The 17,653-nt window shown below is 48.2% G+C and overlaps 4 protein-coding genes across 4 annotated transcripts; 1 reads left to right on the forward strand and 3 right to left on the reverse strand.

Moving 5' to 3' along the window:
* Positions 1-614: 614 nt before the first annotated feature.
* KD926_009551 (DUF3431 domain-containing protein) lies at positions 615-1,680 on the reverse strand (the record flags this gene model as incomplete). Its single annotated transcript, XM_053094766.1, has 4 exons — positions 615-669; positions 727-1,293; positions 1,343-1,454; positions 1,506-1,680. The coding sequence occupies 4 exons, from the start codon at positions 1,678-1,680 to the stop codon at positions 615-617; spliced, it is 909 nt and encodes a 302-aa protein (XP_052960118.1).
* A 2,107-nt stretch (positions 1,681-3,787) lies between these two features.
* On the reverse strand, positions 3,788-5,227 carry KD926_009552 (F-box protein; the record flags this gene model as incomplete). The annotated part of the gene is made up of 5 exons (XM_053094777.1): positions 3,788-4,309; positions 4,413-4,585; positions 4,642-4,711; positions 4,848-4,884; positions 4,947-5,227. The coding sequence occupies 5 exons, from the start codon at positions 5,225-5,227 to the stop codon at positions 3,788-3,790; spliced, it is 1,083 nt and encodes a 360-aa protein (XP_052960119.1).
* Positions 5,228-14,355: 9,128 nt separating this feature from the next.
* Positions 14,356-15,415, forward strand: KD926_009553 (Clr5 domain-containing protein; the record flags this gene model as incomplete). The annotated part of the gene is made up of 2 exons (XM_053094788.1): positions 14,356-14,486; positions 14,566-15,415. 2 exons carry the CDS (start codon positions 14,356-14,358, stop codon positions 15,413-15,415), a joined length of 981 nt encoding a protein of 326 aa, XP_052960120.1.
* Positions 15,416-16,687: 1,272 nt separating this feature from the next.
* Positions 16,688-17,074, reverse strand: KD926_009554 (uncharacterized protein; the record flags this gene model as incomplete). Its single annotated transcript, XM_053094799.1, has 1 exon — positions 16,688-17,074. The coding sequence occupies one exon, from the start codon at positions 17,072-17,074 to the stop codon at positions 16,688-16,690; it is 387 nt and encodes a 128-aa protein (XP_052960121.1).
* Between the last annotated feature and the right edge of the window lie 579 nt (positions 17,075-17,653).

Raw genomic sequence — 17,653 nt, forward strand, 5'->3', positions numbered from 1 at the left:
GCAATCCCTTGGATAGGCGATAGGATGCGAGCGAAAAATAGACAGCGAACACGGGATTCAGATCAATTTCGTTCATGAGATTAACAGCTGTCACAATCCGCTCGCTTCATATCAGCCGATCAAAACCCATCGACATTTTCTACCTTTTAGGCAACAGCGCCTAAACACAACACGCTCCATTCACGCTGTGTTGCTAAAGCCATGGAGCATTCAAAAGAATTATTTTCCTCGGTCGAAACAAACGTCTCGCTCGGCTACGCAGGTCATCAACGCCCTTTCGGAATCAGTGGACAGTTGGGAAAACTGCAACAGTACTTGACATTTTCAAGATAGAATTTGCCCTGACAGAAGCACGATTATCAGTGTGGCGAGTGAGGGACGGCAGCACAGCTGGCTGAATAGAACCTGTTTTTGGGATTTGAGGCACCGGGGTCTCCGGAAAGGGCGATCGCCTGCAAGAAAGGGAGAATCAAATTAGCACAATATCCTGAGGTGACGATTACTGTCAAAATGAACTTTGTAAGAAGTGGTAAGATTCGATCATTAATTCTATCGTTGGGGGTCAGATATGCTCATGATGAACGTGAAGGTATTCTATTGTCATAAGTACAAATCTAGTCGTCACAAACGCCGTAAAGGTCACAATAACATTGCTTCGGAGCTGGACATCTGTTGTGCGGTGTTAGTTGTACTGTCCATCAGAGAGGAACGAAAAAGAGAACATACGACACCGAATTCTCCAGAAAGATAAGATGCCATAACATCTCAAACACCGAGCCCACGGTGAAATTGTCGAGAGAGGTCGAAATAGCCCAATCCCGCATGTGAATATACTCCTCTCGAGGTCGCTGCCGAATACGCTTCTTCGTGAGGGCAAACTGGCCGCAGCAAATCCCCCCGATTTCATTCGGCATCTGCTCCTCGGGGAGATCAAACAGCTCGGTATATATCGAGGTGAAGTTTGTATACACTACGTCATCCAGGGTTGTGAACTTCGGATCCGAGGGGCGCATTGCGACAGGACAGCCCGGACGAGACTGACAGCGAAGATTGGTATAGCCTTTGCGGGCTACCGCGTCCATGTGCAGTTTCGACAAGAGGAAAGACGAGTGTGTGTTGCCCAGGTCATTATGCCATTGGGAGGCTGCACCGTGCATGAAAACCGTGATGTCTGTGAGATCGTCGTAATGGTCGATAATATGAGTAAGATAGGACATGCCCTCGCGGCCTTTGTTGGCCGGGGTGGGACGGAAGCCGGGTTCTCTATCGGATGTGTAGATATACACGCCCCAACTGGTTCATTAGCGATTGTTGTCGTCTGGCGCACGGCAACGGAACTTACTCCGACGATAGATTGTACGCCCACGAAATGTCTTCGGAGCGAGACTTGGCGAGGACCAGTGATTTCTCATAGCCCTCCAGGGCCGGTTGGTACGGTTGGTACAGTTTGTTTCCTACTTCGCGTTAGTGAGACATTTCGACTAGTTAGCTGGAGAAGCACAGACCTTTTACAACTCTCACATCATTGCCTTTGAACGTGGGCATCAGCGTCCCAACAAGCAGACTCAGGACTATGAGATAAGCAGCCAGGAACCGCCATCGATACCGCGCCAGGAACCTGATGCATGAAATCAGAGATGATGGTTTCAGTGTCTCCGCGCTCTCTGGAGTTCCAGTCATATTATCCGGGGGGATCCGAGCAAACCGGACTCGCCGGATAGACACAGCGAGAGAAAAAAGATAAAGAGTCTCACCGATCCCAGTCGGGAGAGAGAAAGGCTCTACTGCGGGAACATTAGAAGGAATCGGGACGACGATGCGTAACTTGCGCCCTCTGAACACGCTCTGGAATCTGGATAGAATCAGCCAGGAACTTTTTTCATCAAAGCCGTGGGGAGCGGAGGATTGGGGACAACGCGCGGCCCACAGACCGGACAATGTTTTGATCGACGGTCGACCAGAGCCCAGATCCGATCAGTCAGCCGGCGCTAAGCCTGCTTGATCGGCTCGGAGCTCCACGCACCCGAGAGGCTGGAACGGGATATCACGGCCATGTCTACGATCGATCACTTCTGACTTCTATTTTCTACGGTGTATATTTTAAAGTTAAAGACCAATAAGGCTCGGTCCGCGCACTCGACAGCGAGGCTCAAGGCTGCTCACGAATTGAACAAGGTTGTCTACCGGCCTGACTTGAACCACAAGGTTAATGTCATTCATCTATTACCCCTAGCTTACGTAGGGGGAGTTACAAAGTGATAGCGCAAATTATAAAAATAGGATTTTATAGATGATGATAATAAGATGGATCATTACGAAGAAAGACCCCAAGCAGTACAATATACAACAATTAAGTTCATGTACTTGGTAAAGTCACGTGACCAATTATGTTTATCAGCACTCATCGTGAAATAAACTAAGTTTCTTGCAACTCATTATAGATCATTGACTACCCTCCTCTCCTTGTTGTAGACTTCATTGGTACACTTAAACGTGTTGAAACAAACAAAGGACCGAAAGTGTTCTATTGACCTTATTTCGGAGAAATTTACCGGTACAACTACTAAAACCACGATCTTTTATTTTCCGAATAGGAATTATCTAAGATACTAAGCAGTAAATATTCTAGGACGACCGCCTCAAGGAATAGGTTTCGGTCATCAAACAAAAGCCTGTCAAGACCAATGGCTTGGAAAGCGAATAAATAATGGCTGAGGGCAAAAATGGGAGTATGATGATAATGATAGGCAAGGGGTAGCATTATTAACAAGGATAGGTAAGAGTGTCATTAACTTTAAAGTATTAAAACTGGTCATTTAATTGGATAGCATCCAGCATAAATCAGCCACCGTGTTCGATGGCAAGTCACAACCCGAGGTACAGTGCCAGACAAAGTAACACGAAGTATAAAGAACTTTCAGCAGAAGTCTAAACGAGCTTGTAAAGGCAATGACCTACCATTGCCTCGGGAAGGTAGATAACCATAAAGCTTTTTCTTTCGATATACTGTGTGGTTATACTATTTACACGTGAGGCTTTTTGTGTCACCGAAGAGTCTGTAAGCGTCCTGCGAAGTAGCGGGCTGCCTGAGTATAATCTAATCAATTAATTAGCTAAATCAACTAGATGGGATGATCAAGACAATCGCTAATGATGAGGAAGGAAAGGTGCTCCTCTAGATCTACATACAGGGTAGGCAAGCTGTGAATGCTTGACAGCTTGCAACCTCAGGCATTAAAAACACGTGTAGAGTCTACTATAAACACATACTAGGATGTGCTACGGTGTCTTATGAACAATGCTCTTATAAATGAGTGGATGGGTGTAAATATTCAGAAGCATTACAAACATAGCATTTCAAGTGGATAGATCAAGTTATAGTCAATGGGTAGCTCAAGTGAGCCAAAATGAGAATTGAGGATTCGCTGCCGATTGTGTCTAATAGTCTATGGATATATATGGAATGAGATCACCTCTAAAAAACGCTGCAAACCGATGCAAGCCAGAAAAGCTATAACGCTATGTAAAACCGAGATCGCTACTCATGCGGGAATTTGGTGTATATCTGGCCGCAATGTTTAGCATTCACATACAATCGGGTCACGTGTGGAAGAGGACTCACATATTTCTTCTCTGGACCAAATCAAGCGAAAGTCTTTTCACAAGAACAGGAAAGATTGCAAGCCGGAAAAGGGACTATTTCGGTGGGAACACCTTACGGAAGTTCGTTAGTAATAGTACTCAACGATCGCGAATTTGGCCAAGCTTACCTGTCAGAGTTGCCCAATCAACACACTGCTCCCCATCGTGAGAATTCACCAGGCGTCTGGTTTAGTCCCTTGTGATACTGTGGCGCCAGCTGCTCACAGACACCCCAGATACGTCGGCGGTTTGCGACGCCAATCACGCTCAGGTCATCCATGCCGTACCGAGGCATCGTCATACTATCCAGCCACAGGTATAGCCGCTTGTAGTTGAGATCCTCCGGAGCCTTCTTCCGGGTCTGGCTCGTCTGCAATTCCCAGAACCAAGGCATATCCCAATGCATAAAACGTTTCCAGAAAAAGTTGTCCTGCGTGAGCAACTGGATACTCAACGAGGCCTGCGTCAAGGCTTTCAGCGATTCTCCCGGCAGGTAGAGACAGATGCGCTCAACGATCTCGAATGGCAGCCGACCGAATGGATTGGCGGGGTTTCGGTCGCCAGCGGTGACTTCTTCGGAGGGGAGTTTCAAGCCGGCGTGGGTGGTCATGCTGCTTTCGATGAAGACGTCTAGATTCGGGATGTTCGTGGGGTGCGTCGCGCAGTACTACAGAATTGGTTAATTCGAGACGCGTCACAAATCTGGGCCCGGGATGGCTTGCCTCTGCACCGGGAATGCATTCCCAGTATCGGCCCTGAGCACGACCGACATCGTCTCCATAACTCAGCATTAGAGCAGAAGACGATCCGTTACTCAATGTGTTCATGATATGATAAAGGACGTCCAGGTTGAGATCCTGAGTATTGGCCGATCCGGTGAGGGTTCGCGTGAGGATTTCGAGGCAGCACTGATGGAATGGGAGGACGGGCCCGGATGCATCTTCTGTTCCGTGGGAATAGCTAGAAGACACATTCACGTTAGTCCGGCGCTCTAAATACCATGTATGGGGGAGTCAAGGGGGTAAGCCGCACCATGCGTAAACATCTCGGCGAAAGGGTCGAGGTGAGTCTAAGTTGGGAATGAGTATGACGACTTGCTTGAGACGATCGATTTAAATTACCAGGTCCAGCCTTGACTACCAATTCTCCCTGTGGTGATTTGGTTGGCTCTAATCCATCACTCCACGAACCTGAAGACAACCTACCATATCGGCATAGTATCCCGGTCCCGAGATGAATGCTCTGCGAGGGATTGGTGAGTAGTCGTTCTCCGGCGACGTGCACGAGGTTGCTGGCACACTCACTTTCCCTTCCCTTTCGAGTCCTCGTTCATGGCGAGACAATGAGCTTTGTAGAGCCATTCGATCTTTTCAGTGCCGACGATGCGCGGGTCGTAGCTGCGAATGGGTGGCTCGTCGTTCCCTTCCTCGCGAGAAATCTGATTAAAGTCCTTGCCCTGCTGCAGGGCACGAGTTCTCTTAGCAACCCATCTTCGCCGTCGCTCCATCGCCGTTTCCGACTGAGCTTCGATGTGCATCCCCGAGAACCCGACGCCGCAGATGGCGCAGTAGCAATCAAAAGCCATGATGAGTGTCAAATGAATACCGAAGGAGTGAGCAATAGTGCGGAGTAGGATGACGATGAGGAGAAAGGAACGATTGAAATAGCGGGATCCTGGAGAGAAATTGGCCCTTTGAATGGCGGTCGTCCCAATATTAGATAACGTTGGAGGGGGCCCACAGCGGAGATGATGGCAACGCCGTGCACGAACAGGAGTCGCTGACAGGCGAAAAAACCTTCTTGCGGGGGCGACGATCCAGTCGAGTGTCGAGCCATTGACCCATATTTATAATTAATCATAACACGGGGAGGCAACTGAAGTTGGAGCTGTTTCCGTGTGCCAGATCATGCCGAACCGCTGGATGGATTGGGTCCAATTTTTTTTTATCTTTGTTATTTTCTTTTTCCGGCCGATGGCAAATGAATTGGCAAAGAGAAGGTCGAACAAGACCAGGAGTCTTGCTCCTGATGGGAGGGCGGCACGTGAGGACTTGGCGTTATTCTCCTCTGTACTCTGCACTTTCTCCTCGGTCGGACGCTCCTAGTTTCTCTCCTACTCTCGACGTGTCAATCGCCCGGTCCAGCCGAGCCATTCATCAATGCTCTCGATGTGACTAAATTTTTCCAGAATGGCAGAATGCCTTCCGTTGTCGTCGATCTAATATTTTAGTCTATCATCTGACCCCATTTAGATTGAGTTGGCGTCGGGATCGAACGGTCCTTGCATCCTCCTTCCAGGCTCTCGTACACAGCAACTACTCCCCTAGCTCCGGCATCGTCTTATCTTCCTCCTCCTTCTCGAGCACCCGGAGACTCCGACGATCGCGACAAGCTGTCGATGCCCCATACTACCGGACTTTGGTGGCGACAGCTTCGAAGGGAGACACGTACAAGAACACTATTCAATGTCAGATCCTGAGATGATGACCGAACCGGCCATATGAACGTGGGAGCTTGGGTAAATGGCACTCAGAATTCGATTGGACCATCACGAATAGGGGCTCTGTGCTCCGTGCTGGGTCGGCTTTTTTTTTTTTCTATGTATATTTATTAATATTTTTCCCCTACTCCGTATGACGGGCGTCGTGATGGTCAACCGCAGACGGGGAAAATTTCCTCACCGCCACCGAAGCAGCCCCACAACGCCAGTGGCGCTAACGAGACTCCGCGGGAATTCGGCATCAATCCTGGTCATTCGGTGCTGACCGCCATATTCCGAGCCTTGAAGCTATGTCAAAAGAACGAAATTCCGCTCTCTCGAATGTCGAAACTTTTTCCTGCCCAAGCTAGATCGATTGACGAGTCACCTCGCGAGCTGCGATTCGGTCATCGAACTCCTGCGCTTTATCGCCGTTTTAAGCCTTCCGAACCATACGACCCTTCGCAATTACCCCTCTGCCTGGTTTCGAGTGCCAACCGTGCCGTACCTCATCAGACAACGCGACATGGTGCCTGCGATCACTGAGGCACCCAACCAGACCCGTGGTCTGGTCTGATCAGCCCTCCGCCCTCCTACCACGTTTTCCCCTATACCTGATTATCTGTCTTGATCGCCAGACCATATCCAAGACAACGGCTAGCCAAGCGGGGAGGGACGCCGCTCTTGATGGTGTGAACTGGGCTCACATGCTTCTCGCTCCTTGATCGTGTCAACCCATCCCACCTTGGCCAACACCACGTCTTAATGGATCTGCCCTTTATGTTTTCCTCCGGCATGGACAACGCGCCAGAGCAGCGCATCAGTCGTCGCCTTGGACGAGCACCCAAATGCCGTCTCCGCCCCATTGAAACCGACCGCCTTTCCAGAATTGGTAACCCGGGCCATGTGTCCGCTGTGCTGCGTCTTCTTGTCTATCCCTGTTTCATTGGATCGGGATATTTGGGGCCAAGCGATGCAGGAGTCTCCCCCGGATTGTAAGTGCCGCAATGCGTAGTGGTAGTGTGTGTATCACATGAGCCAAAAAGACCAACATGGGCTTTCGTAGGTATTTATTCCACTGCCCAATCCGCCATATAGTGCCATACAGTGCCATACAAATCTGGGTGCTCATCACCCGACAACCCCTTCACCTATACGGAGTACTTGCTTTTGGGGAATGACATCTGGGTGATCTAAATAGGAAAGTAGACCGGCGGCAACTCAAAGCCGAATGGAACAAAGGCTAGGAGGGCCAGCTCATTGGAGCCCAGGTAGGTTACACTTGCACGGATGAGTAGGTTGATGATGAGGAACACTGCATACGGCGTATGTTCGTCTCAATATGTATGATCAACCTAGAACTAACCCTACTTGATCTCAGGTGATTTTAGAAACTCAATGTCTCTGTTTAATCTGATCCTAATATATCTAAGCGACATGTCCAGAAATTGAATGTGCTCAGTAAAGATAATGCAGAAGCGCAATGTCCCCTATCCACTCGTAGATCCGTCCCACTCCCTGAAACTGAACGAAAGACAACTGCTAGGAGAGAAACAACGTCCCTTTTAGCATCCATTATCTTCCCTTATTTATATCAATTGGGTACTCTAACGCCGTGACTATCCGTTGAAAGCCCGCGCAAAGTGATCCCGCCTCACAGAGGTAGGAGCCATTGGGAGTTCCTAAAAACCTGAAGAACTGAAAAGACGTTGGATTCTATCTGAATGTCGAACAATCATAAACACTTTGACTGTCCTCCAACGCTTAACTATCTACTGTACAACCAAGCTGAGAAGGAGAAAGAGAAGAGCAAGTCCATTGGGATGCCTAAAATGGGATTCTTAGTTCACTGAGTAGTAAGAAAGACAGAGGGACGATCCTTTCATTGAAAAACCCTAAATCAAAATACAGAGATCACTGACTAAGGTAAGACCAAGAAATCATCTGGCGAGTCAACGAAGGTACGGATTCCTCCGCAGAAGACAGCCTCAGGCTCTCCTCCCTATCTTCGAATCAATTCTTAGAAATATAAATGAGAATAAAAATAACTTCCGGGGATGAAATCCGCGGCTGATCTTCCCCAAATATCCACGACGCAGCAACGATGGTGCTACAGGGCTCCCCGATCGGGGAATCCGGGGTGCCAGGCTGTTAACACTTAAAAGTCCTTACGTTTCAACAGGTTACATCGAAAAAGCACAGAGAACCTCATCTGCATGTTCTCCGTAGAGCTGCAGGCAGGTCCTCTTGTGGTAAACCGGGCGACTATCCGTTAGGCGCTAATGTGGGCTAGCTCAAACTCCGCATACCTAAGACGACTTTTGCAGTTTGCTGGTCGGTCTTGCACTAGTGGTGTGCTAGACTACTATGTAATATGAACTCAGAAATCTGGATAGACCTCGTCGGGCGATATCGTGGAGTCTATCCATCAAGGAATTTAAGCTCTAGGTAGGCGCATTTCGATCATTTCACGATGGTCCGAGACAAAAGCCTTCCCCGCAGTTTTCGTTCTACAGGCGATGTAGCATTTATGGAAACGACATCTACTGCTAATAATGCACTGTATTAGTGAACAAGCAATGCCAGCCACTGGGGAGAGTATTGCGAGTCTAGAGTGCGGATTGTCGTGTTTCAGTATGCTTGATAGCCCCAGGTATAGCAACAAAGATATCCGTACATAGATCCGATCTAGCCAATACAAATCCAAAAAATGTTTTGGCCAAGAGGGGAATATCTAGGAGATCACCTATGTTGAGAATGTTCCACCCTAGGAGGCGTAGGAACTTGTAGCCGTGGTTGAACCACAGCTATCCCCTTGCCTGGCAGCGCTAGTCGTGTTTAGCGTCTTTTTTCTGCCGCAAATGACACGCCCACCTTATCTACAACTACGCACCTGTAAATTGTTACCTCCTGAAGCCAGGGAGCTTCCCGGTACGGAGGAACGTCCCGCAGGAACGTTCCGGTTAGTTAGTATAGGATTGAGGGACCCTCCGGTAGGCATCCAGGAACCTTCCTGGATGCTCTGCAGGCATTCCTGCCTGAGACGAAGCCTCGGGCAGTATATGGAGGCCCTAGATCCTCCCTCCTAGATAGCCTTTCCTCTCCATGGGAAAATTCTTTGACTAACGAGTCAGAAACAAACTTGTCTTATACTAAGCTCCTTTGTATACCGTCACATAAACCAGCATTAAATATGAATCTTTAAGCTATCTATGGGCAATTTATATCTTTCTTACCCAAAGGAGGTCGTGGTGTATGGAAATCAGCCCAGTATAACCTTATATTAGGTCTGCATAAAGGAACTTTGCAGGCCTTACAGCAATATACTGTGTGAAATTGCTTTAGAACAGTATAGCCTCGAGCCTTCGCTCTTTGCACCTATATAGCACAGAAATGGCACCATTTGCGAGGGTGAATCCTTTCAACCTCATAAATACCATCATGCGATAGTTGGACTAAGCTATGTCTTCGCTTTCTTTTCAGTGATTCCTCTGATGCTTGTTTGAATAGCTCTCTATAAAGAGCTTTCCGAAATTCAAGATGAGTAATCTCCTTTATACCTTGCTGTCTGTAAGCCATCTTTGCAATACAATAAGCATTGATAATAGCTACATCAAGCGTCCAAAAGAATATAGGCCACCAGGAGCGTAAACATCTTTGGTAAGTTTCATAACTTGCACGCAGTTAATTTGCTCGATCCACGCCTCCCATATGGTAGTTATAATCATCAATTAGCCGGGGTATTGGAAGTTCCTTGGTAGGCTGGTCACCAAAAGGCTCACGGGCAACTTTTGCACTGGTTGAGGTCTTTGAGGGGCGTTTACGCAAGTGAGTAACCCAATCAGTTAGCTTATGTACAGTGTATGCAGTTAATAAAGCTGTAACAATGCTATTATCTTGTTATGTAATGTATAGCACAGAATCAATGTCAGATTTATCAGTTGCGGAAGCTGCATATAGGGTATTCCATGGTTGAATCTTCTTTGAATCTTTTAGCATATGAAGAGCTTTTGAAAATAGCTTTTTAGATGCATTTGGTTGTGACCTCCTGAAGTTAGGGAACTTCCCGGTGTGGAGGAACGTTCCAGAGGAACATTCCGGTTAGTTAGTATAGGATCTAGGGACCCTCCGGTAGGCATCCAGGAACCTTCCTGGATGCTCTGCAGGCCTTCCTGCCTGAGGCAGAGCCTCGGGCAGTATATAGAGCCCCTACATCCTCCCTTCCAGATAGCCTTTCTTCCCCATGGGAAAATTCCTTGACTCAGAGTCAGAAACAAACTTGTCTTATATTGAGCTCTTTTGTAGACCGTCACATTGGTCAGGTAGTACTACAAGCACCAATCCCAAGCTTCTGAAGATGACGGAATAGAGGAATAGTAGAGAAGAAGTTGTCCACATAGATCGTATAGTTATTGTTTTGTGATGGCAGGCCTTCTTGCGCCAGTTGAACAACCATAGATCCAGTTAGAGTTGAATTTCCAGCCTCATGCTTTTAAACCTTAACAAGAGACTTATGGCGACTCGCCCATATCCAATATAGAATATAGCCTTGATCTGCAATAGCAAAGAGCTTATATCCTTGCTTTATTGGCTTATTTGGCATCTTGAAGGTATGCTAAGAACGCCCAAAGCCGCGAATCTTTGTCTCATCAATAAAGACTGCATTTGAAGGTTTCCAGTACTATAAATAGGCTTCGCGAAGTCTGGATTCAAAAGGCTCTAGCTTATACTATCACATCTGATTGGGTGTAAGATTAAGCCTTAGAGCTTCTTGGATAGCAGCCTCTGTATCAGGATCCGCAACATGAAAGAATCGCTTAATTTGCTAGAATCGTTTTAATCCCATGAATCTGCGAGGCATATGAATTGACTCGGCTCCTTATCAGTCCGCCAATAATCTTCCTCGCTAGGAGATATATGAACCCCCATATAGATTAGGGTTGCAAGAAATGTCTTGGTCTCCGAAGCTGTAGTGTTATACCATTCTCGTCCAGACTGGCTCGCATTCTTAGCCTTCGCATATTTGTTGGTGTTGGATGATAATGATGTAATCAGGTCTTCAGATAAAAATAAAGAGAATAAGCTATATGGGCATTCAATGTTCACTCCATCGGGCAAGTTGATCGCAAAAGGGAAAACTTCAGCCATTTCAAGAGGCTCAAACAGAACATCTTGATACTGGGGTATCTCGCGAAGTATTTGTGTTAGATTTTGCTTTGTTTCTTCCTTCTTTGAAACAGGAGGAGCTGGAGAAGCACTAGATGAAGCAATAGAGGAGCTATACAATAGGGGTTCTTCAACCTCTTTCAGAGGCAGACCCCAGGAATCCATGATGTATGAAGACGCGATTACCACGCGTAAGGCTCGTTCTAGTTCATAGAATAAACATGCGTGCGAATATGAGGATATAAGACTATTCCTAATTCGTATGGATGCGGTGAAGCTAACTGACCAATAGAGCTACATAATTATCGCTAATCACGACTAGCGCTGCCAGGCAAAGGGATACTTTCATCGGTTAAGGTCGCGCTAAGGAATGACTCATGTTCACTCACAATGATAAGATATGATCAACCATGAGTGAATTCCTATCACATCTGGTCAGGCATGATACATACGAGAGCCATAGCTGTCAAATTGGCCTCATAGTCTGGAACATTGTAACTTGATTGGGCTTGTCATTGATTGACATCTGTCCGGTGATGTCCGCTGACCCATGTTTTAGATGTGGAGATGCCAAGCCAATGTACGTACGTACAACGAACCATCAATCCTACTGTATACACGAGCTGCTGGGAGGAAGGGTCTGTATCTGTGTTTCTGCTTCATATTATTTGTTTTGTGACGTATAATGTAGCTCTAACTTGCAGTAATTACATAGAACTTGAAGACATTCAGTGCCATTGTATACCGCCCTACGTCGCGCTCATATTGTAGAAAGATGATTATATCCTCTTACTAGAGAAGACAATATTCCCAAGTAGCTCTCAGACTGTAAAAGAAACATTCGAGGTAGCCTTCTCCGCTTGTCAAACAGCCCCAAAGGATCGAAATCGTATGCATCTACGAGGCCTTAGAGCTGGGCTGGGCTGGACTGGGCTGGGCTGGACTCCTAGGATGATACGGACCTGTTCCTAAATAGGAATCCGACTTGATAGACAACAAGGGTCATTCATATCGAATGACACAGATGCTATCTATGAGTAAGGTTCGAGGTATAAAGCGGTGCTGCTGCCTCTTCTCATCCATCTATCTATCTATCCATCAATCTATCCCCTCGAATTAGCCAGCCTTGAGAGCCCCAGGCAAACTGTCAATCGATAGGCTGCATTCACAGAGTAAGTCATACACTCCCTCTCCACTCCCTCTCCCTTCTCCCTGTATTTTGTGACGAAATCCTATTTTGCCGATGTGAGGTCTATACAATGATCGCATCCTTTAAATGCTTTGGAAGAGCGACATCGTCTGAAAATAAACATACCTACATGCTTGGTTATCATGAGAAGACAATTCGATCAACAATTCGCTGACTTAACAACATATATCTTTGTCTAGGCTGCATGCTCGATTTCATCTTTGATGGTTAGCGGGTGATAAACAGGGATGGATGGACTGCTACACCAAGATATGCTGGATGAGACAAAGTTCAATACAAACCACGATCGAAATATCATGGGACTGGAAGGAAAAGGAAGACAGAAGGTCAATCGATCAATCAATCAATAAATTAAATGAAGTTCTATTAACATGATGATGTCTATCTATTAAAATGCTGAGTTATCGCCTGGCCGATCGAAGCAGAATCTCCTGTTGGTACATCGTAATCGTAAGCACATTAGACAATAATAAGCAATATAATATACTGCAAAAGCAGTTCGCGACGTGCCTGGGTGCCGACCAGGCCATACCAAGCGCTATATACTCTTTCCGCTCCGTTCCATCTTGGTGTTTCTCGCATTTCATCAATTTCCTGCGGTACGTGGCGTGCAGTGATCACTAACCAAGGAACCGCGATCCCGGGAGGCGATGGCCTGCCCAAAGCCGTCGAAGAGAGAAGAAGCGTACAGTTGAATAACCTAGAGAATACTGTCAGCTGTAGTCACCAAGTGGCATAGATCTTAGCCGACATATCAGTCTCTTCGGCCGCTCCAGAGCATTAATCCGGGGTAACATGCAGAGAACCAGGGATGTACTGAGTAGGGACTTTCGGAGAACTGACCTGACTAAGTAATGATGTGAAAACGGTGGAACCACGAATCAGACAAAACCGTTCCTCAGTGCGGGCGGCCCGGAGGCATTACCTAGAAGGGAACGAATGCCGGCCATTCGCAATAATGGGAGCAACAACGACTTTCTATAAAGTCGTGAAGGAGCCCTCTATCTTTCCATTCTGCTTTCTTTGATGCCGCGACTCAACCCTCTCCAAATTGTTTCTATCTCGCCTGCTCCCGGACTCTCGCGGTCTCCCGGACGGTGGCAATGCCAAGGCTTCAACCCTGAACCACCCGATTCATATGGCAGATCAAAATTGTCGCTGGACACTAACATCTGGGCAACAGTGACTACACGTGTGCTATGAACAGAATTGCCAAGCACCCGAAAACGTGACTGGGACTGCTTGCTGCAATCATTCCTCACAATTCACGCTCGGTGTCGAGACTGAAAAAGGATCTCCCGGGGCTGGACCGAAGCAAACAGGGGGCACCCCTGGATCATCACCACAATGCCAATCCACTACCCGCTTTAGTAGGGATGGCCCAAGTGCGGCGTTGTCGGCGTTTGCAGGAAAATGAAACAGAGAGTTGTGTGCCAGGCGTGGACTGACTGAAAAGCTGGGACAGAGCACGAGCGCGGTGGTGAACCCCTGACTAGCACCGGCTGCCAGCAAATGGTCCCTCGCAACCGTGGGAAGGGTCCTTAAGACATCATTTGGATATGCGGGGCAAGGAGCTCGTGGGCTAGCCCGAGGGTCAGCTTGCAAGCGATTTGGTCCCAACGTCTCAACCGGAGCGAACGGCGGAGACGAGACGGTATAGAGTTTCCATCGTCGACACTAGTCGTCTCTCGATCGTGGACGGCGGTTTTGCCACGGAGTCTCATTTCCAGCTAAAGTTTAATTCATGCCAATTGCCTTTCTTGTCAGCTACGAGGGGAGGAGTATATAAAATCGCCGTTGCTCACGGGGTCATTGGGACTGCTCATCGACCCCGTTGCGCACACACGCCCCGGTTGACATGATGAAAAGCACAATACCCTCCAGGATCTGGGAGACCAAACGCGTGCTGATTACCAAATTATACGAGGAGGAGGAATGGCCTCTGAAGCAGGTAATCAAGGCGCTGCAGTCCAAGGACTTCCATCCAAGGTATGTCTTAACTTCGCCTGGCCGTGTATTCCATTCCCGTTCACTGAAAAGGAATTTGCTGACTTGGCTTCGGTTCTAGTGAGACCCAGCTGAGGAGTCGACTGAAGAAATGGCACGTTACAAAACCCTCCCGCAAGAAGTTGTCTACCAGCAAGGGGTCGACGTGTGAAGCGAAAACTGCGCCCGAGAGATGTGGCTCACAGCATGAAGTTCCCCTTAGCACGGAGATTGCGATGCATAATTCTCTCTGCCCCGGGTCAACTTCTGCTTCACCCTTGCAAGGACTGCTTGTTCCAGCAAGTTCGGAATCCCCTTGCTTTCCCGCCGCCGGTTCTTCAGTCCAGCCTTTCGGATACACACACACCATCCCGGAAAGTGGATATGTCTTTGCAACGTCGCGACCCAGCCTTTCAGATCGTCGGTTCTCCTCACAGTCAACGCCTGACTCCTCGGGAACAGAAAATGAACCGGGGGGCTCGCTGTATCGGTGGCCGACTTGCTTTGATCCCGCTGGTCTCGGAGTTGCGACATCTGTCATTGACCCCTTGTTATCATCATCGACTCATGCACCCGTGATTCCTTCCCCGATGGAATATTCACAATCAGGCACGGAATTGGAGCCCAATCTAGCCACCCAACCTCGGCTGAGTGTTGGTCTCTTGCGGACTGATGTCAAGCCAAGTCCATATCCTCGCGAGCTGCAATCCGAGAGAAACATTGCGCCCGCAGCTTTCCTCAATAGTCGAGAGAATGAGCGAGTGAGAATTTACGGGACGGAGACGAATTTCGCACTCGAGGGTGTTGAGGGTTACCCGGCATGGATAGGCCCGTATGATGCGTACACGGTAGCATATCCTGCGCCCAAAGTCTTGCAGCCACCCCTCTGGCCGCTTGGCAGCAATGTTGTTTCAGATGGGCTTCGGTATTGAACATCACAATCACTTTGTTTCTATTGAACTCGTAAACTCAAACACCTTCTTTTCTCCGATTCTACTTTGACTCGTAGCCTGTATTCTTCCCGATACCCCATGCGCAACGGGTATTGCTGGTGATGCAGCCTTCGCCGCTGCCAGGGGGCAGGTCGATGGCTGGGTTGTCGCCTAGATACAGCTTCACGTCCAGCTGGTAGGGGATGAGTGCCCCGTTCCTAGATATGGACGTCTCGCTGCCGCTCTACCTCGCTAGTACTCTGCGTTGAGCCTCAAGCGTCAGGGGTGCCACCAACAGATTATTCAACACTGCACATAGCGGGAGGGGCCAGCAGATCAAGCCAAAAGGAGATCGCACAACTCTCGAGCGCCTGGAGAGGATCGACAGGCCCTGGCATCACTTCTCGACTCTAGGTCCGGCTGATGGGAGCAAGCAGTTCACCGATTCTACTTGTGACTCGTACCTTGTTTTCCTGACACCCCCAGGCCCATGCGCCACGAGCAGACTGCACATCGCGGGAGAGGGGTGGGGAGCAGCAGATCAGGACCAAAAGGAGATCGCGCAACGCTCGAGCTCCTGAAAGACAGGATCGACTGGGCCTGGCATTCCCATCACCTCTCGACGCTACACAGAAGGTCCCGCTAATGGGAGCCAGCAGATCCAGCTCCTATTGGCCCGATCGACGCAAAATCACCGGCTGAACCTTATCGAATGGCGTCGATATGAAATCCCAAATATTGGGAGTCTGGCCTCTAGGGGCGTTTCCTGGGACTGCATTCCCGTCGCTGTCGGATCAGGGTAGTTTGGCAGTCGATCCCGAACCCGATCCTTTTTGTGGGCCGCGAGAATAGGGGATCGCTGGGTCCTGCGTGCAATCGTGCCGGGGGAATTTCGGGATAACTCTGCGTTGAGAGTTGAGATCCACCGGAAGGATTTCCATGCACCCACGGTTCTAAAAAAGGAAAAGGGAAATTATAAAAAGAAAAAGAAAAGAAAAAGAAAAGAAAGTCTCAAAAATGGGAGGCGTTCGTCGGACAGCATCCACTTCCGGTAGAGGATGCGAGGTGCGAGGTGGAGAAAGTTAAGATAAGTTCAGATCCACGTTTCGCCAGAAGATGAAGTCAGCGTCCCTGCCTGTTTGAGATAACTATTTGCACTGTTTGCCCATTTTCTGCCGGAGACTTTTGCCGCTCGGTTACTTCTTCTCTTTCTTGGGCTATATAGGTAGGTTGGTTCGGTTATATATATATAAAGTAAGTATACGGCAGCTATCAATCGGAATCGGAATCGTCATCGGAGAAATCATAGTTGTGGTCCACATTGACCAAAAGTCGTTGAGGGGTTTCGTCTTCTAGCAAACTCTCCAGGGTCTTCAGAGCCTGATATTCAACCTTCTTCCGACCCTTGGGATCCCCGCGTGAACATGTCCCGGGATGGATGTAAACTTTCACAATGAGCCCATAGGGTCCATTGCGCTCTGCGGGTATTAATTTCGGGTTGTCGTACACAAACCGACGCCATCCACGTATCCTGAGGTGTGCATGGCTGAGTATCGAGAGGGCCTGGCGCACTTCCTCCTCGAAGGTATCGGCCGTTTCCGGCAGAGCAATAAAGACGTACCACAGCCACCATCGAGGAAAATGTGATACCTTGTACATCAGGGTATCGAGATTTGCCCTGTTTGACGACGGCAAAATCCGAGTTAACTTGGAGTGTGTAGAAGATCGGACGAATGATTGGTACATATACTCAGCATGGCCGATTACTTATAACCTGCTTTACATCAGGTCGACAGCGCTGCGATAGGTGTTATTCCCGGGATCTCGTCATGGTCAACGGCTTGTTTATATACTCCCACCTGAGATTGGTGGATTCCATTAACTCTGGGAGATAGAGGAAACTCCCGGCAAGTTTCTGAAAGAATTTCTACTGCCACACCCCTTGCGCTCACGCATCCCAATGACGAGAACCTACTAGTAGTAGTGGGCGGTATATAAATCTGCTGCAGTATCTTGCGATCGGAACCTTACCTATACTACCTAGTAATTGAAGAAGCCCGACATCTGCTAACCAGACCAAAAGCCTCAGCTAGGCAATGGTCAACTCTTGCAGCATGCCTATACATCAGCAACAATGGTAACTCTTCAAGAATATCCAAGGCATTCCTTATAACGATCTCTAAAAGCTAGAAGAACCCGAACAATCTCTCAAGGTCCCTAAGTCATCCCTAAAGAACC

Source organism: Aspergillus affinis, assembly GCF_023601865.1.
Source record: "Aspergillus affinis strain CMG 70 chromosome Unknown NODE_6_length_556011_cov_87_064024, whole genome shotgun sequence".
Taxonomy (NCBI): Eukaryota; Fungi; Ascomycota; class Eurotiomycetes; order Eurotiales; family Aspergillaceae; genus Aspergillus; species Aspergillus affinis.